The 20,997-nt window shown below is 34.5% G+C and overlaps 3 protein-coding genes across 3 annotated transcripts in view; 2 read left to right on the plus strand and 1 right to left on the minus strand.

The window, feature by feature from the left end:
- Nucleotides 1-20,997, plus strand: part of LOC141398353 (uncharacterized) — a 285,059-nt gene that overhangs the window by 98,853 nt on the left and 165,209 nt on the right. The gene's annotated exons all lie outside the window — the stretch shown is intronic.
- ubl (Ubiquitin-like protein 5) lies at nt 5,886-13,152 on the minus strand. Its single transcript, XM_073972142.1, has 3 exons — nt 13,015-13,152; nt 12,816-12,954; nt 5,886-6,045 (listed from the first exon to the last, which is right to left on the minus strand). Exons 1-3 carry the CDS (start codon nt 13,051-13,053, stop codon nt 6,002-6,004), a joined length of 222 nt encoding a protein of 73 aa, XP_073828243.1. The 5' UTR covers nt 13,054-13,152; the 3' UTR covers nt 5,886-6,001.
- LOC141396573 (uncharacterized) lies at nt 13,226-15,215 on the plus strand. Its single transcript, XM_073972141.1, has 3 exons — nt 13,226-13,460; nt 14,759-14,846; nt 14,918-15,215. The coding sequence occupies exons 1-3, from the start codon at nt 13,341-13,343 to the stop codon at nt 15,085-15,087; spliced, it is 378 nt and encodes a 125-aa protein (XP_073828242.1). The 5' UTR covers nt 13,226-13,340; the 3' UTR covers nt 15,088-15,215.

Here is a 20,997-nt window from a genome sequence, read left to right on the forward strand (position 1 = left end):
CAAAGAGGTTTTTCAAAAAATCATGTATAGGATTGTAGTACTTGCGATTCTGAGTTATTTGATACGTATATTGTGAATGTAGTCTGCACAGCTTCATAGAAATCTGCATCCAAATGCGAACATTTTGTGCGAACATTTTTCTAAAAATCATATTTTTCGGGTCTAATATTTGCAATTGTCTCTAGAATATCTCGTACTCCATTGCACATTTTAGTTTTTTACATTCCGGATCCAATAAATCATTCCTCGTGAAAATCCATCTACTAAAACGTGAGTTACGAGAAATTCCAAAGTAGAAAAATCATCTAAAATTGTTTTTGAAAATATCGCGTATTTTATCGCTTTTTCTGCGGATTGTTTCCACTACAATGAAACAACTAATACAGCAACTTCGTTTTAGCGGAAACAGAGATTTGAAAACTTCACGGATAAGGAAGCTACATTCATTTTATCCCAACAAATAGTGTGTGATGCTACATCCACGGTTCTTGATTGATCGCCTTCAAATCAGTGTTTGAAAATAAACACTATGATATCGTACCGTACCGTTCTGTACCGTACCAAGGTGGATAGGTACACTACGATAGTGTACCGCTCCGGAACACAAACACTAAAAAATATTTTAGTGATACTGTACCGGAACACAACGATAATCGCAGTGTACCGCATGCCGGAGCACTAAAAATCGTAGTGCTCCGACTGCGGAGGACTAAAAATCGTAGTGTTCCGACTGCGGAGCACTAAAAATTTTAGTGTTCCGACTGCCGGATCACTAAAAATCATAGTGCACCACGTGTTGGAACACTAAAAAATAATAAAGGTATTATGTTTTCTTAGGAAAATTAAATATATGGTTAAATTTGATCAAATAAAAATTAAGATAAACTGTTACATCCATGTATGTTTAAATTAGTTAAACACATTGCGAAATTTGGTCAAAATTATGAAAAAAACAATATTTAGTTTTTGTGGAATGAAGCACAAAGATCGTCGTGCCGGAGCACTAAAAATCGTTTTGTACCACGTTTTGAAACTATAAGGTAATGAACCATACATTAATTTATTATGATTTCTGAGGAAATTAAATATTACTAGCGGACCCGGCGAACTTCGTCTAGCTATTAAGGAATAAAATTTCATACAAAAACTCAATTTTTCGATTTTTCCAATTTTCCGACTTTTCCAGAGAGATTTTCCAAAATTTTCTTCCGTAAAGACCTTCTCCTCGAAAATACGAATAACTGACAAAAAATTTTACAGAAATCGGCCTAGCCGTTCTCATTTTATGAATTACTATACATTTTTTACACCATTTTTATATATATAGATATATATATGAAGAAAAGACAAAATTTTTTAGTTTTCCATAAAAAAAAAATTCAAAAATTTTTTTTAAGCTACATGAAAGATTTTTGGTACATAGATTGGGGAAAAAATCCCATTATTAAATCTGTTCGAGATACTAATTTTGGTTGTTGCGCGCAAAAGTTATGGCGGTTTCAATTCTGATAAAAAGAAACAAATCTTTAAAAGACTCTAATCATTATATTGAGAAACTCTCTTAATTAGGGGCTCCCTACATACTATATGTTTACTGAGGTCCCATAACTTTAGTGAAAAAGTTGTAAATTTTCGCGGAAATTAGGAAAGCATTCAAAACAATTGGTAGTTTACAACTTGTTCTAATAAAATTCAAGCTGTTTATGCATCTGAAAAATATATAAAAAATATATACGTAATCTAAACATCGCGAAGATTCAAATGAAACCAAAACTATACAAATCCGTTTAGCGGTTTGCATATTATAGCAAAAAACAAAAAATATATTGAGGAAATTTATAAAATTTTTGTAAGAGAAAATATTTATTAAAATTTATTTTGTGAGTTAGTTGAACAAAATGTAAGAAAAATGGGTCGGAGTTTTTCTTCTATTTTAGTTAAATTCCACGCAATAAATCACATTTTTTATTCTAATTACTTCTCGAAAACACGCTAACATCTAGCAGAAGATATGGATATCTTTGAAATAAATATTGGGTTCCTTTAAATGGGGTATAATCTTGAAATAAAATTGTATCGGGTAATGTTCATTTTGAAATGCGTGTAAATCGCGAAATCCTCAAAATCAGTTGATGCGCATGCGGTTTAACAACACAGCGAATTCTTCTCTTTTAATTTGTACACATTTGCTAGGATTTACTTTGGCCGCTAAGATGTAGCATCATCTGCAGTTTAGTGTGCAACAAACTGTATAACGCTTATATTTTGCACAAAGTGCATACACTTTTTATGCGCATCCGATTTCACTATCAACCGTGAAAAAATACATCGATCTAAACATATTTCAATAAAATCCATCAAGAACCGTGGATGTAGCATCACACAGTATTTTTTGGATAAATCGGATACAGCTCCCACGCCTCTAAACTTTTCAAACCGCTGTTTTCGCACAAACGCGAGTGATGATTCACTTTCTTCATTGAAATGGAAACGATCCACATAAAACGCGAATTAGTCAGCGATATTTTGAAAAACATTTTTCGCAAATTTTTCAATTTTTGCAGTAGCCATTTCCGCCGTTCTAGTAGATGGATTTTTACGATCTGTGATTCATATGATCCGGATCGTCGAAAAACTAAAATATCGCGGGGTACCAGCACACTCAAAACGATATTGTAAATACTGTACCCAAAAAATAGGTTTTTTAGAAAAAATATCGCACTAAATTTTGGCCTTTGGCAGTAGATTACTCTGCTGATGTGTGGGCTACATACTTAATATACATATCAGATTATGCGAAATCGCGAGTTCTTTAGTCCTATAATTGGTTTTTCGAAATATCCGAATGCGCGTCCCAGTTACATAAAAAATACAAAAAACACCTGAAATCCGGCTTCAAAATGTCAGCATCCATAAAAGGTGGATGCAGTGGAAATTTTGGAAAGTGATACATTAGAAGTGTAATCTTCATTTTGTATTCTCCAACTTTTACTTTGGACAGATGTCCGTCATTTGAATGGTTTAATCAGAAATCGAATAGCAATGTAAAAAACCTGTTTAGATTCAACGTGTTTTTACCTATGGTTTTTCCTTGACGCGGTCGTAACTACCACGTAAATTAAATTTTTTTGCTAAATTTTTGAGCTTTGTACAAAAACATCTAAATTAATCCAGCAATAGTCATAGTTACTGGCAAACTACAATAGTTCGCGTATTATAATAGTGCAAACCTTGGCTTCATGGAAACTAAAAAATTTTGACTTTTCCTCATATATTTTTTTTAATAAATAAAATTAAAATAAAATGTGAAAAAAATCTGATTTGGTTTTTGGACAATGGAGCACTAAAAATCGTAGTGTTCCGACTGTCGGTGCACTAAAAATCGTAGTGTTCCTACTGCCGGAACACCAAAAATGTTAGTGTTCCGGCTGCCGGATCACTAAAAATCGTTGTGCACCACGTGTTGGAACACTAAAAAATAACAAATGAATTGTGTTTTCTAATGGAAATGAAATATTTGGTTTAATTTGATTAATAAAAATTAAGATAAAATGTTACATCCATGTATGTTTGATTTGGTTTTTGGACAATGGAGCACTAAAAATCGTAGTGTTCGACTGCAGAACATTAAACATCGTAGTGTTCCGACTGTCGGAACACTAAAAATCGCAGCCGAAACGCTAAAAAGTAACATTAAGGTAATCGTCTGTTTACTATGATTTATGAGGGAAATTAAATATTTTATGTTTTAAGGATAAATAAATGTATTTATTAATAATTAACAAGTGAGAAAAGGTTATAGTCGGCACGGGGCCGTGTATGTGATACCCTACACCACTACCCCTGTGCATAATCTTTTCACTCGAAAACATATCTTTTACGGAGATACGAAAGTTTTCACCTATCTGGCTTTTTTCACCAAATGACTTAAGGCGAACTGAACCAAAATAATTAATCAATAGGCTTCTATCTCTGTGAGAAAATTTCGTGATGATCCGATCAAAATTCCGACCTGTAGTGTGATTGCAGAAAAAGTGCAAAAAGGGGTGCATTACCGACTATTGCGATATCTCTATTATTTGACCACCTACGCCAACCTAATTTGCATAATTTTAAAGATGGGATTTTCTACTTTCTTAGTCAGGCTTTGCTTTTAAAAGGTCCCAAGCTCTCAACGTTTGTAACTAATTTAAAACACGTGAAATAAAATTTCGTAAATAAAATTTATTAATTTTTATTTTTAATTTTTACTCGTCCCACAACCCATAAAATATTTAATTTTCCTCAGAAATTATAATTAACAGCGCTACGATTTTTAGTGATCCGCAGCCGAACACTACGATTTTTATTGTTCCATTGTTTCGATTTTCAGAGATCCGGCAGTCGGAACACTACAATTTTTAGTGCTCCGCAGCCGAACACTACGATTTTTATTGTTCCATTGTTTCGATTTTTAGAGATCCGGCAGTCGGAACACTACAATTTTTAGTTATCCGGCAGTCGGAACACTACGATTTTTAGTGATCCGCTGCCGAACACTACGATTTTTATTGTTCCATTGTTTCGATTTTTAGAGATCCGGCAGTCGGAACACTAAAATTTTTAGAGATCCGGCAGTCGGAACACTACGATTTTTAGTACTCCGCAGCCGAATACGATTTTGATTGTTCCATTGTTTCGATTTTTAGTGATCCGGCAGTCGGAACACTACGATTTTTAGTACTCCACAGCCGAACACTACGATTTTTATTGTTCCATTGTTTCGATTTTTAGAGATCCGGCAGTCGGAACACTACAATTTTTAGTGATCCGGCAGTCGATTTTTAGAGATCCGGCAGTCTGAACACAACGATTTCGCAGCCGTTTTTCACGTGTTCTATTAAATTTTATTTTTTAATTTGTATATATTAAAAAAAATTATAAAATATTTAATTTTCCTCACAAATCATAATAAACTCATGTATCCACAGTCAGAACACTACGATTTGTAGTGCGCCATTGTACAACAACCGAATCAATGTTTTTCATATTTTCTACTTAGGTTCCCAACGTTATTAATTAATATGTACACATACATGGATTTAAGAGGTGTATCTGAGTTTTTATGTCTTAATTTGTACTTATCTCAAAAATTATAAATATTTAATTTTCCTCGCAAATCATAATTAACTCGTGTGTGGTACATTATCATTACGTTATTTTTTTAGTGTTCCGACATGTGGTACACAACGATTTTTTAGTGCTCCGACTGCGGAGCACTACGGTTTTTAGTGCTCCGACTGCGGAGCACTACGATTTTTAGTGTTCCGACTGCGGAGCACTACGATTTTTAGTGTTCCGACTGCGGTACCCAACGTTTTTAGTGTACTAAAATGTGGTACACTACGTTTATCGTTGTGTTCCGGAACAGTATCACTAAAATATTTTTTAGTGTTTGTGTTCCGGAACACTAACGCTAAAAATATTTTAGTGATACTGTTCTCTGAGCGGTACACTATGTTAGTGTACTGTTTATTTTCGAACTCTGGAAAATTGTTGCAATGGGCAAATTTTGCAACGATGCACATTTTAAAGAACTTTTAAAATTCACGAGCAATAACTGAAACAACACAGTTTTCACTGAAAAGTATGATATTACCTTGCTGGAGATTTAAATCTATTGGTCTGTTCCAGTACTGCAAGAATCTACTATTTTTTTCGATAACATAAAGGAAAAAATGTTATCGTAGTAAAAAATAGTAGCTTCTTGCAGGTTCTGAAACAGAGCATATGATGACAAAAGACTTTTGCTCCGTTCCAGAACCTGCAAGAAGCTACTATTTTTTACTACGATAGCATTTTTTCCTTTATGTTATCGGAAAAAATAGTAAAAATTAGTAGATTCTTGCAGTACTGGAACAGACCATTTTTTTTAAGGTTTTGTTTTATTTGTATTTAAATTAATTTAGCAAATGTATAAAATATTGGCTCTTGACAATTTTTAGCTTAAATTATAATATCTCTACTGATAGTACAGTTCCAAATTCATGCCGTCATGGATTTCATCTGAAAATAAAATGAAAAAAAATATTTTGTTAGATTTGTTATTAGTATTGAAAATGAACATATAAACAAATAAATGGAACCTCTTCTTTTTAAAATCGACTATATGAGAGCTTTGGCAGAACACCTGACACAAGATACAATTACAATAAAATTCTCAACTTCAATAGAGGGAGCATCTTGCAGTTTTCCTCTTTGACGTGTTATCTACAATTATAACTACATATTTTTTCTACTAATGTCTACAGAAACCTTTAAAGTCATATTGGGGCTTTGGCCATAGATGGATGCTCTAAATTTGCCACCAAAAGCCAAAGTATCGGTTAATGGGGGAGCAAGTTGAGTTTAAGCTCGGATCGGACCGATTTTTCAATTGGTAGGTCTCGTAACCCTGATCACAAATATATATATAAAATTTATTGTGGAACTCTATACTACCCGAGATATGGGCCTCTGAACTTCCGAAAATTCCTTTGTACACATGGGGATGGGTGTATTGGACCGCTGTTCTGCTAAAAATCTATAAGAAGCCAGTTTCTGTTTGTAGCAACATTGTGTGTCTAATAGGTTTTTTTTATTGGAAATGGGTCCCAGCATCTGTAATGTGATATATTGGACGAAGACCATACCAGGAAATTCAACCAGCCTCATACTATTAGGTTGCCACCTGCGCGTTTATTTGATTTTTTTTCGTTTTTATACCCTACACCACTATGTGGAAAGGGTATTATAAGTTTGTTTTGGTAAAAATTCATGTAACACCGCGAAATATTCGTCGGAGACCCCCAATGTGGTATACCAATCTTGATATCTCGGCGAGATAAAGCGATTTTGAGATGTGTGTCCGTCCGTCCGTCCGTGTGTCCGTCTGTCCATTATAAATTGTAATCAAACTCCAGGCCGCAATTATGGACCGATCTTCACGAAATTTGGTATGGAGGTCGGTTTCTCATCAGAATAGATCGCTATTTTAATTGGTGATGATCGTGAAATATTTAGCGGGTGAAATGGACCAAAAACATAATTTTTATCCGATTTTGTAGATGCTCTGTAGGTCGCAATAATAGTCCGATGGCCTCGAAATTTAAAATAAGGTAAGAGTATATGACAAAGAAGAAACTTGCAATTTGAGATGGAGATCAGATAATATTTAGAGGGTTAAATGGACCAAAACTTATGTGTGAAAATTGTAAAAAATTTTAATATACAGCTTATATCTTTGTTCCTGAAAGACACATTCCACACTCGTGAGTTATATTTGGAAGACGATCTCTTGGTCTTTCAATTGATGTCAATTATGTTGATGTACGTGATCAGATAACAGAGTTACAGCCTAATATGTCCAGTTGTTTGTTTGTAGTGTAATCATAAACCCGCTAGAGGTCGCAATTATAGCTCAATAGTCACGAAACTTTGCACGAGGTAAGAGTTTAGTTTGAAGAAAATGCCTACAATTTTGCATGATGATCTGATATTATTTGGCGGTTGACATAGACCATTACCTTTGGATGAAAAATATACAAATTTTTTTGTTGGTCCATATTTTCATTTCTGGAGGGCATATACTGGCAAAGTAGCCTACATATGGAAAAATAACTGCTGATCTTTTCCCTGATGCAAACTGCAATAATTTGTCTGCTAGATAACGCACCTACTGCCTGTTATATAATGTGTTTTGTGTAGAGAACCACAATTTCCTCCCATGCTACAAATTGTCTCTATCATGACAGAGAAATTTTCAGTTCAGTTGTCAAATTGGATTTTAATGCAAATATTGCAGCATGGTGTCGCCTCGCCACCTATTTTATACCTCAGGATTTAGGTTAAAGGGGATACAAAAAAAATACGACCAAAGATGTTTCTTATCGAAATATTGGTTTTAGACCCCAAGTATATTTGGACGAAATTCGTTTCAGACAATTTGGAGTCTATTTAGCGCTGTCCGTTCATCTGTCTCTTTTAATGTCTAGCTGGCTGGTGCGCACGATAACTCTCGTACGGATCTACCGATTAGAACCAAATTTTATACTTCGTAATATTTTGCCCAAACTTTGTTTAAGTTCGAATGTAGGCTATGTCGGTCCACACCTCCCCCAAAAAATTTCAAAAATGTTTTCGATAAATTGTGTGAACGATAACTGGCGGAGTGACCAATCGATTTGCTCCAAACTTTCCATATATTATTATTCCTTCCAGATATAGATCGGATAAGACTATATCGGTCCTTAGGGTACCTCCCACACAAAATTCGGAAACGGGAAATTTAAGAGTCCTCTCGAATCGTTTTGAATTTTTTTCAGCAGATTGTACTTGCTCCGCAAATCCGCAAGTTAACTCTCAAGGGGATTTTCTGATTGGTCGAAACTTTACACATCGTATTATTTCATCCAGTCACGTGTCCGCTAGGAATATGGACTATATCGGTCCGTCCTTCGAGTACCTCCCACACAACATTTGGGAAAAGTGTAGTTGGAGGACCCGTATCGGATCTATTTGATTATTATTATTTTTTGGAGAAGGTTCTTTTTACGGTCCCTATTATGGTCCTATTCCCTGGGTTAGTCATACCTCCTGAGATAATAGTCCAGAAGTTCCAAAAACCCCTGCCAGCTCTAACTAAAATTACAAATCTGAAAAAATAATTCTCAAATATTTCCAAAACTCAGAATTTATCTTACTAAAATTGATTTGGTATAGCCCCATATTACGATACCTACAGATTCCACGTATTTTCTTCTTTGCTGTGTAATTGAATATGAATAATTTTGGGATTTATAAATTTGTTTGCATGCAAAATTTTTGAATTCCTATTCATTGTTAGTTATCACTGTGCAACATTTTTGAGCCAATCGCGTGCAAACAACTTCTGTCCAGAATTTTATGAAAGTAGAGGACCAATAAGCAAAAACCATATCTGGGTTTTGTTTTCTTAGATCGGGTTCGGTTTTTATGGCCTCATCTAAACATGGTTCAATATCGAATTTTTAAAACAAATCGGGGCTGTATCTATGAAACCAATACGAATCTTGCTTTGACATTTGCAGCAAACTTGTAGATAAGAGCAAGAAGAAAATATTTGGAGGAATAGTGAACTCGAAAAACTGCATTTATTGCCTCAAATTTTATAATATATCTAAAAATTCTATAATTTGTGTATATTTCGCAGCGTATCTCCCAAAATGTTAAATTCTTCTTAATGTAACCTTTTGGGAAAATATTCTCTGGAACATATTTGGAACATTTCTAGAATGGCTACTGGTTTCAACTTCCAACAGTTTAGTTCTTACTGACCATAATTTCAGAAATTATGTAAACTTTTCTATATTTTAACGAGTTTGATGCTCTAGATGCAGCTTTTCCCAGTTCATCTGTTTGACACATAAGTTCTACTACTTTAGGGCTACAATATTGCTGAAGACCGCAAAGCAAAATTCTTATTAGCTTCGGAGAAAAATGTCCGATCACTGGAAAAAAGGCTCATTTTAGGTCGGTTTAGATGAGGCCATAAAATCTAAACCCGATCTAAGAACACAAAACGCAATTAAGGTTTTTGTAGTCTCAATATGTACTTTCAGAAAATGCCCATTAGAAGTTGTTTGCATTTCCAGTGTTGCACAGTGTATTTCTACCGGTATAAAATATATTTCAGATATCACAATATATGCCCACAATGAACTATTTTCTAGGCATGTGTGAGGTACAAGTGCACAATTTTGGACGATAGATCTTCAATAAACTCGCAATTTTCCCAATTAACAAATATACCAAATTGCGTAGTATATATATGTATTTATTTTAGGTGCATTCCAAAAAGGTACCTGATATTCAAAGATAATTTGAAGGTGTAGCAGGTGGGGCCAATCAATGCGAATTTTCCAATTTTCGAACATTTTTTAGAAATGATAAATTATACATATATTTTTCCACAAACATCCCAGTAAAGAAAAGGGGGCTTCTCTTATATCAATGGATTCATATGATGTTATATATATGTGACCTAGTTTTTATCGCCGAGTCCGAACGGCGTGTCCTAAGTTGCCACTTGTAGAGACGTTTTTCATGTCTGAAATACTCAGGAAATATCACCAACATTACTACGGGATATTTTGCCACCGTAGACAATTTGATGGGAATCGAACCCGGACATTCAGCGTGCATAGATAATTCCTACAGGTTGTGGTGTAGGGTATCACATGGTCGGCCCCGTCCGACTATAGCCTTTGCTTACTTGTTTTCCTTTATGGTATTCAGGCGATATAGCTTAAAAACTGATTTTTGGACCCTGGTTTTTCTATAAAACCCTCAAATATTCGGAAATGGGCGCATTATGAGACAGATTGTAGCTCGCACTTTAACCTTTCCAAAATGGAGTTATACGTTGTAATACCTTCCCTGGATCCAGAGATATGGCCCTTAGAATCTTGACAATCTGGCTTTTCTAAATAGCTATCTAGAGAAAAAATATATATACAGTGTTGCGCATATCAAAAGCAACAAATCCAGGATTTTGCATTATTTAAATTTTTGGATCGGTTACAATTTTTTAAGATGTAATATTTTGTGCCCAGTTATTCTTTGTTATGTACAGAAGGCTTTCAAAAAGTTGTTTCTGTACTTTGTAGTTGGATGGGATAACAAGAACAACAATATTGACTGATCCTTGAGGATGGGAAATGCAAAACAAAAGCAACAATAGAATATTATACAAATTTTATTGTAGTCGGTGTTAATTAACTGTACTTTTGACTTAAATTTGTCTTTTGGAGCATGGCTGTATAGTTTTAGAAAGAATTTGCATTTGTTATCCTAACAGGGTTGCCACTTTCTACCACTTTTCCCAGGGTATGGGGAAATATCAAAATACCCTAAAATTAAAAAATTTTCCCTCATATAAAAATTAAAATTTTAAAATGTTCATTCAGAAAGTGGATTAAAATCAACAATTCGTATGTTTGCCGTGTAATAAAAACGTTAAACAACCGAATATTGGTAAACACAATACATCCTGTTGTAAACCCCTTGATGCCATGGGCACATTGTGGCTAAAAACGTCGGGGAAACTTCAAAAATAATGCGAATAGGAACTTCCAAGAATTAGTTGGGGGTCTTATTTCCGATATATGGGCCAGAGTACTTCACAAAAGAAGTTTTGAAAACGATTTGAAAAGCTACACAGCCCCCAACTCAAACTACACAACGGTCAAGAACCCATTGTTTCAACCAACAATGGGTAAAATATCATAATATGGCTAAATAATTCATGTTTTTCATATTTTTTGTTATTAAATCTTATATTAAAGTATAATTTATTAAAAATTAAATAAAAAATCGTATTGTGTTGTTTAAACCATATAAAATATTGCATTTTCTACCAGTGTTTCCCAAATTGTCTTCCTTTTTGGATATGACAATGGTTTCTTGGCCAGTGTATAACTTTTCAAATTGTTTTCAAAATATCTTCTGCGAAGTACTCTGGCCCATATATCGGAAATAAGAGCCCCAAATAATCCTTGGAAGTTCCTATTCGCATTATTTTTGAAGTTTCCTCGACGTTTTTATCCACAATGTGCCGATGGCCTCAAGGGGTTTACAACAGGATGTATTGTGTTTACCAATATTCGGTTGTTTAACGTTTTTATTACACGGCAAACATAAGAGTGGTAGATTTGAATACATTTTCTGAATGAACATTTTAAAATTTTAGTTTTTATATGAGGGAAAAAGTTTTAATTTCAGCGTATTTTGATATTTCCCCGTACCATGGGAAAAGTGGTAGAAAGTGGCAACCCTGTTAGAATAACAAGTGCAAATTCTTTCTAAAATTACACAGCCATGCTCCAAAAGAAAAATTTAAGTCAAAAGTACAGTTAATTATCACCGACTACAATAAAATTTGTATAATATTCTATTGTTGCTTTTGTTTTGCATTTCCCATCCTCGAGGATCAGTCAATATTGTTGTTCTTGTTATCCCATCCAACTACAAAGTACAGAAATAACTTGTTGAAAGCCTTCTGTACATAACAAAGAATAACTGGGCACAAAATATTACATCTTAAAAAATTGTAACCGATCCAAAAATTTAAATAATGCAAAATCCGGGATTTGTTGCTTTTGATATGCGCAACACTGTATATAGAAAGACAAATTTGTTCTTGTTCCTTAGATTTGCACCTGTCCATAGGAGAAAATCTTAAATCTCCGGCCGAAGTCCGGCTATTTACAGAACCGAGTTGTCAAGATTCTATGGGCATTGGGTCCAGAGAAGGTATTACGACATATAGCACCATTTTGGAAAGGTTATGGTACGTGCTATAACCTGGCATCCATTAAGCGGGTCCATTTTTTACTTTTTGCGGATTTTATGGAAAAACCCGGGTCCAAAAATCGGTTTTTGGGCTATATCACCCGAATACCTCCTGTGACCTCTTATTGGATAGGTATTTCCATAAGATTTCCAATGATGCCCATTTTGTAGCAATCGGTTCTGTATGCTGGGTCTAACCCGGCGGACTTTCGGGTCCAATAAGAGAATTGTACATTCCCGTAATCACCGCAACAATATCTACCTCTGGAAAAAATTTCAAAAAATCGGAGAGTTTTTACTAAAATATAGTGTTCCCAAAAGATTCCTATTCATCTTTCTCTCGGGGAACGTAAGCTGGATTTCCACGGAAAAACTATGAATAGAGGAGTGGCTAAACTACATTCAACCACCTTTAGCATCCAATAGATTACAAACAAAAATAATAATTCTAAATATATTTTACTTACAGTCCGATAGTTTAATGCTGTCCTTGTAGATTGTATACCATTTCTTCAGAACAATTTTGTCATATTTTGTACCGGTTTGAGCAGCAATCAATTTCTTAAGGTCGCCAATCGTATCGTCTGGATTACATTTCACTCGCACCTAGAAGATAGAGTCGTATTATAGACTTTGTAAAAACAAAAGAACATTTCAAATGCATACCTTCTTTCCCAAACGATCATTGCAGGTAATTTCAATCATTTTGATAAGTTTATTTGTGTATTATTTGTTAATAAATAAATTTCTAGAAAAGCCAAGCCGCATAAAACGTTTTTATAGCAAAGCAGCAAAAACAGCTGATTACAAACAGTGTTGTAAAGCGATAAAACTATTTGGTACATTGTTGTAAAGCGATAAAACTATTTGGTACCTTTTAATCAACACTGTGTAATCAAAAATTGTTTACATGTCAATGTACTTTGTCTGAAAAATAATTATTTTCTTTATTTGTTAAGAAATTAAAATATTCGCAGACGACATTTAGCACCATGTCAATGCTACCGTTTTTCCCTTCTCTACGACCACCAATTGCCAATCGTATTTGGTTTGATAGTGCAGCAAACGAGGAGGCAGAAATTCTGAAATATGAAAGGGAACATCATTCATGGGTAAGTTTATACTATATTGTAGGTGGATGGGAGTCTGTCGGCTTCCCATATTTCTCGAAACGTATCACTTTTGATTCTGATTCCGACCAGAAGTCCATCTGAGATTCAACCTTGAGTGTGCTATAGGTAAAAAAATGTAACATATTTCGTAGCCAGTTTTGGCTATAGAGATAGGCCTAGGTATCTTGAGTATAACGATATAAATTTTGTCTTGCACAAGTCCGTACTTCCCGAAATAAGTGCCTTCAAATTTCCTCAAATACCAATGGCTTTTCTCATACATATTTTTACAGCCGACCAATGCAATATGTGTATCATTGTAAAGGGCCGCAGTTAAATTAAATTACGCTGTTAAAGTTCCGGCCGAATTCCGTATTGTCAGTTGCTTTGCATTCGTACATGAAACATCGAGTTCCATACTAGAGTAATTTTATGAAATTGCAGTAGTGGGGAAATCGATTTAAGAACCCCTAGTTTCATGCACGAATACAAAGCAACTGACAATACGGAAGTCTGCCTCCTTTTAATAACTAAACGTTTTTTGGCCTTCGGCCGGGGATTTAAGACTTTCACCTATGGATCCTACACCGGCTACGCGGTTTAATGTTCCCTTTAAAAATGGAATATTTTTCCAAAACAACCTAGTTACAATCAAAACCTCTAGAGCTCCACAATGACACCTATATTGCCTTGTTGTAAAAATATGAGAAATATCATTGATATTTATAGAACTTTTAAGGCCCATGTCTCGGGAAGTATGGACTTGTGCAAGAATGTTTATTTATACAAAATTGCATTGGTGATTTTGTTAATAAAATATTGTTAGTAATTTCCGTATATATAATTTCCATATACATATATAGGAATGATACTAGGCATTTGAATACGAGCCACTCGACGGTATACGCCCCAAGGGAAGGCCAAAATTCCTATGGAAGGACCAAGTTGATGAAGATATCACAGAACATGGCATCCAAAATTGGAGAAGTAAAGTAAAAGATCGGTGCGTTTGGAAATCTATTCTTAGTTCGGCTTATGGAACAAGACGTTCTGTTTAATACAAAAGCCATCTAAGTAAGTAAGTACTAGGGAAATTATATATACGGAAATGACTAACAATATTTTATTAATAAATCACCAATGCAATTTCGTATAAATAAATATTCTCGGTATTGCCTACGTCTATGTCTCGGGAAGTATAGACGGGCGGTCTATGAAACCGACCTTTTTAATTTTATTACCATACATCTTAACTTCCTTATTCAGACACTATTATTTAAAATTATTTCTTCTTTCAGTTGGATGCCATGAAAACTGCTGCCGTGGATATTCATCCATTGGGTAAAGTTCTAACAATGACTGGCATAGAAACAGATGATGAAGATGGTAAAAATTAAAAATGAAATTAACCTTTTTTGTTTGTACATTTTTAATCTTTATTGAACTTACTTTTTTAGCCAATGACGATAGTGATGATTCTGAGGATACTAATGAAGATGATGATACTAATGATCGTGCTATTGGTATACCGGAACGTTCGGCCCTCGGTGGCCTATATTCACCAGGTGAAGAAATGAATTTAAATAATGATGAAGTACAGGCAATTGCCGGTGGAGGATCACAGTAGGATTTTTCAGTATCGATTTATGTTTAGTTTTATTTTTTTAATTCAAAAATCTCTTAACAGTGGTTTTACCTCTTTGTTTAATTTTAATAAAGGATTTATTTTGTAATTGTTATGAAAGCAAACATTAACTTCACCCTAGGAAATACTTCATGATACAGTTTTAGTTCCAGACAACTGTAGGATATAGTCAAAGTGACCTTTAAAAAATGTTTAACCATTTAAACAGCGGAGCAGCATGGATTCGAGAATAAATATTAATGCTAAACAACTAAGAAAGTATCAGTCAAATGTGCTGACGGAGATATACCCTCAGCCTCTGAACATAAAAAAGATGCAAACACAATAATTGTGGCGTATATACAGCCCGATCATGAACATCTACTCCCCGTGAGTTTTCTTAACGGCAGAGAGACAAAGCTCATGGGGAGTATACAGTCATGATCGGGTTGATTGATTTTGCATCACGGGTTTGCTTCAAATTTTGTAGGATCTCTATACCAAATCATTGACACATACCAACCAATTTTAGTAAGAGGTAGTTTACACCAGCTATCAATTCATATGACACGAAATAAAAACATTCCATACCTACCCGCGCAGGCAATGTCGAGACGTAATTTCACTGCATTTTTGGTGGTATGCACACCCCAAAAATTGCACACACTAGCGACTGTATTAACGACTGTAACGATGGAAAATATCAGCACATATGACATTGATAGATAGTGTAAACTACCTCTATGTTAGGTTAGGTTTGGGGATGTGTAGTCAATATATATTGACTACGCCACTCGGAGACCTTTCGGTCCATTGTGATCATCCATAAAAGAGGTTCAGAATTACCTGAAAAGAGAAGAGAAAAGAGAGAAGAATAGAAAAAAGAGGGTGTGGTTTGGAAAGTAATAATAAATGGGTTATTAAAAAATGAAGATATAATAAAGAAAGAGAGGGTGGTTTATTTGGTGATGGTAGAAAAACTGTCAGAGAAGTAGTTACGCTTACGGGTCGCGCCGTCCCAGCCAATTCAAATTTTTGATGATGTTGTTTATGATTGTTGGTTCCATGTTTGAGTAGAAGGTTAAGCTTGGAGGAAACCATATTCCTCTAAGCAAACTTCTGATTCATAAACAATTCGAAATACAAAATTACGCTAAACTAAATTTGGAAGAAATTTTTGTGAGAGTTATCTTGCACACTAGCCATTTTAGTTGGTGCCGATTGTTTTGTGCCATTATCTCAGGAAGTATTGACTCACTCCGGAATAAAATGTACCGTTGTAAAAGAGACCGCTAGAATAACCTACTGAAAACCTACTCTTAAACGTCATGTTATCCGAATTCTGTGGGATACGCGAAGGAGTGGGCCGTATAATCAACATTCCAACCTGATACATGGCTGGATGAAATAATACGTTGAAACTCCCTGCGAGAGTTATCTTTCGGGTTTGCCATTTTAACCGATGCCGTCAAGGTTTCTTGGAGCTTTTAGGTCATTGTCTCAGGACTTTCCCCCGAAAAACATTGACCCTTGTAAAAAAAAATCATATTCGAACTTTATGTATATTTGTAAGGAATAAAACGGGAGAGTTATCGTTCACACCATTTTACAGAAAATTTTTGAGCTTTTGTGGGGAAGTTACCACAGTGGTGTGGACCAATATGACCCATCTACGAATTCAAAATAAGCTTGTACAAAATATTACGATGTTCAAAAATTGGTTTGAATCGGTTGATCCGTTCGAGACGACATGGCTAAATCGACTCCAAATTGTGTGAAACGAATTTCCGTTATTTCGATGGGGCACAATTTTGGTAGTATATTAGCCTAAAGACTGAGGGTATAAAGATTGTAAAATATTTCAATGCATATCACACCAGTAAGGAAATTATTACAGTCGGGCAGAGCCGACTATATGATACCCTACACCCCCACGATTTGAATTCGGTGACATTTTTCTGAATTTGGATGTTTGGTGTTGTTATTAGGAAAAACAAACATGAAGAACGCGGCAGCACAAAACTTCGTTTAAACAATTTTTAAATTTGTCACAGTGCGTGAATGATAAGCTCAATAAAACGAAATCTGGTTCATTACGCAGCCTTGTTGTGAGAAGCAACATTTTGCTCGTATCTCCTTCTATAATCACTGTTAATAAAAAACATGTTTGTACATGATTGCTATTATTTATTGTTTATATATACATACCTTCGCGAATCATCTATTTTAATTATATATATTTTTTGTTTAATTACAAAATTAACAAAATCACATGCGAATGCATCAGAAAACAAAGTGATAGGTACTTGTTTGCTTTTTACCTGCGTAAAAAATACCTGTTTTTGACGTTAAGAAACACGTAGCTTCGTAGTTGTTAAGATCATCGGCGATAAAAACAGAAAACATTGTACAATTATTTGTCATTTGTAAAGCAATTGACCATACGAAAGTCAGCCCAAATCTTTGTTTAAGCTGGCTTACTTTAAAAATAAGAAGTAAAACACACATCACAACAAAACTGCCAAAGTGAATCTAAAACATACAGTATGCAAAGTTCATATTCGTACACCCCTAAAAAATGAATAAAATCGTTATTAATTCCATATTTTATGTGCAAATATGAACTAATTGATGGGAATTACCATAACTAAGAAGGATTTGAGAATAACAAAACAAATTTTTAATTTATTCCGTCATTTAGGTATAGATGGCGCCTGTGTGGGTGGCAAAGTTCGTATTCGTACACCTATAAGCACTATATATTTGGAGTTTTTAAGGATTTTCAAAGCAAAATACCGCAGATTTTTGTTATTTTCTTCTTTTGGAACGCCTCTGCTATAGAAATATGTACAAATAACGGTAATTTTATTAAACATTTTGCATGAATAAAAAGTCGGACGAATATTTGAAATAATTAAGAAAAATGTGCTAGATATGATTAACTATTGCAATTTATTCCCGAATTTTGGACGAAAATAGCTAATAGCAGTCCTTCTGTACAAATATTCGAGGTCTAATATGAAAATAAATGTTGTCAGCGTTTGGAAATTCAAAGAAACGTAATCCGAGTTTAGGTAAAGTAAACACATTTTTTGTTTTTACTTAGTGAAAATCGCACGTTTAGTTTTATATTTGATATTAAATGTATTGAAGTTTTAGAATACGGTTTCGAACATCATTTCATGTCAAGACATATCGGAAATTACGAGGAATAATAATTTTTTAAGGATGAAAATTTCCCCGAAAATAATGCATTTTTTCAAAAGGTTACTACACGTTCTTTCCTTGGCAATTTACTCCATTCTTTTGAAATTTTTGCACTAATTTTGGATCCTTCGTTAACGAAATATAATTTTCAAGAAATAAAAACCATTATTTTCCCAATTTTGGCAGCCATAACCCTCGTTCATAGTAAGCGTAGAATTTCAGTCGTACGCTGACAGTATGAAAACTTGTACAGTTTCATTTTTCTTCATAATTTCTCACAGTTTTTGACATAAAATGATTTTCGAAACCGTATTCTAAAACTTCAATACATTTAATGTCAAATATGTAACGAAACTTGCAATTTTCACCAAGTAAAAACCAAAAATGTGTTTACTTTACCTAAGCCCGGATTACGTTTCTTTCCATTTCCAAACGCTGGCAACATTTATTTTCATATTAGGCCTCGAATATTGTTACAGAAGGACCGCTATTAGCTATTTTCGTCCACAATTCGGGAATAAATTGCAATAGTTAATCATATCTAGCACATTTTTCTTAATTATTTCAAATATTCGTCCGACTTTTTATTCATGCAAAATTTTTAATAAAATTACCGTTATTTGTACATATTTCTATAGCAGAGGCATTCCAAAAGAAGAAAAGAACAAAAATCTGCGGTATTTTGCTTTGAAAATCCTTAAAAACTCCAAATATATAGTGCTTATAGGTGTACGAATACGAACTTTGCCAACCACACAGGCGCCATCTATACCTAAATGACGGAATATATTAAAAATTTGTTTTGTTATTCTCAAATCTTTCTTCGTTATGGTAATTCCCATCAATTTTTTCATATTTGCACATAAAATATGGAATTAATAACGATTTTATTCATTTTTTAGGGGTGTACGAATATGAACTTTGCATACTGTAGATGAACAAATTGAGCACTCGCCTTTACGTTTTCGTACGATTCACCATACACATGCTCTCTTCGTGTTCATCATTGATCTAAAAAGACACACAGCACGGTGGATGATCTGTTTTGTTGTTATTTTTTTACAAACTATCAAAATAGTTATTATGATTGGCCGACTTCAGTATTGTCAGTTGCCTTGTATTCGTGCATGAAACTAGGGGTTCTTAAATCGATTTTCCCACTACTGCAACTTCATAAAATTACTCTAGTATGGAACTCGATTTAAGAATCCCTAGTTTCATGCACGAATACAAGGCAACTGACAATACTGAAGTCGGCCAACGGAGATCCCTAGTTTCATGCACGAATACAGAGCAACCGACAATAAGGAAGTCAGCCATTCTCTGCATTGTGCAATGAGAGTTTTTGAATGTTTATGTTGAATTCGCATTTAAACGAATTCGTCGGTCACATTTATTCTTGAGCTCGAGTCGTCATAAAATTGGGAAAGAGTTCTTTGTTTCAATACAAAGAACTAAGAGAATTGCCTTTCCCTAAAGTAAATCAATTTAAACTAAACCCACTTTAAAACTTGTTTTTAAAATTTAACAAGTAAAAAAGTATCAGTCGGCTTTGCCGACAGAGATATACCCTCAGCCTGTGCAAATTGAAACACTTTTTTCACAAAAAAGTTATGTATTTAGGGCGTTTCAAAATTTTGGTCTCGTATGAACCGACAAAAATGTTGATTAGGATTAAAGTTCAAAAATTTTGTTGAAAAGGTACTTAAAGGAATGGACCGACATAGACCATGGTGGTGCCATAGGGGGTTTTTACACCCTTCGGGCTGTTTTCTCAAGAAGTATGGACTTGCCTCTGAAACAACTTTTACCATCGTAATTGAAGCAGCGAATGTAAGTTGCTTCAACAAAAATCAAAGTGATTCAATAGCAGGTCTTAAAGTGAACTTATCCAAAATTTTGTGTGGGAGGTACGGGATGGAGTGGACAAATATAGTCCATATTCGAACCTGATCTATATCTGGTAGATATTATGAGAATGTGTAAAGTATGGACCAAATCGGTCACTCCCATCAAGAGTTATCGTGCCCACTATTTTTTTGAATATCTTTGAACTTTTGTGGGGTTGGTACCTGAAGGAGTGGACCGATATGGCTTATCTACGAACTTAAATTAAGTTTGGAAACAATATTACGAAGGCCAATTTTTCCGTTCGAGAATTATCTTGCGCTTCCACCCATAAACATGGTGTCATAGGGTTTGTTTTTCAACTTTCAGGCTATTTTTTCAGGAAGTATGGACTTGCCCCTGAGGAAACTTGTACCTTCGTATAGGGGACAGTGAATACGAAATGGTACAACAAAAACCAAGGCGATTCGAGAGCAGGTCCTAAACTGAACTTTTCCGAAATTTTTGTGTGGGTGGTACTCGAAGGAGTTTACCGATTGAGTCCATATTGGAACCTCATCTAAGTTTGGTAGAAATTACACGATGTGCAAAGTATGGACCAAATTGGTTATTCCCTACAAGAGTTATCGTGCGCACAAGTTTTGCGACAATTTTTGAACATTTGTGGGGAAGGTACCTGAAGGAGTGGACCTACAGTGTTGGTCACACAATTAGCACACCCCACTACCAACATTTATTTTGCCTAAAAAGTCCTTCAAAAGTAGTTGTATTGAATAAAGTATTTGTACTAATATATTCTCAGTTGTATGCTTAAGGAATACAACGCAATACAGAAACTGAAACATAACTTTCAATTTG

This window comes from Musca autumnalis, unplaced genomic scaffold (assembly GCF_047663935.1).
Source record: "Musca autumnalis isolate F117 unplaced genomic scaffold, ASM4766393v1 scaffold_3, whole genome shotgun sequence".
Lineage (NCBI taxonomy): Eukaryota > Metazoa > Arthropoda > Insecta > Diptera > Muscidae > Musca > Musca autumnalis.

What these genes read in the sequence shown, in the direction of transcription:
- ubl (XM_073972142.1), bottom strand. Translation starts at nt 13,053, where the DNA reads ATGATTGAAATTACCTGCAATGATCGTTTGGGAAAGAAG. An exon ending in ATGATCGTTTGGGAAAGAAG is followed by an intron (nt 12,955 to 13,014) that starts GTATGCATTTGA and finishes TCTATCTTCTAG; the next exon opens with GTGCGAGTGAAATGTAATCC. An exon ending in CAGCATTAAACTATCGGACT is followed by an intron (nt 6,046 to 12,815) that starts GTAAGTAAAATA and finishes TTTTATTTTCAG; the next exon opens with ATGAAATCCATGACGGCATG.
- LOC141396573 (XM_073972141.1), top strand. Translation starts at nt 13,341, where the DNA reads ATGTCAATGCTACCGTTTTTCCCTTCTCTACGACCACCAATTGCCAAT. An exon ending in AAAGGGAACATCATTCATGG is followed by an intron (nt 13,461 to 14,758) that starts GTAAGTTTATAC and finishes TTCTTCTTTCAG; the next exon opens with TTGGATGCCATGAAAACTGC. An exon ending in AGAAACAGATGATGAAGATG is followed by an intron (nt 14,847 to 14,917) that starts GTAAAAATTAAA and finishes TTACTTTTTTAG; the next exon opens with CCAATGACGATAGTGATGAT.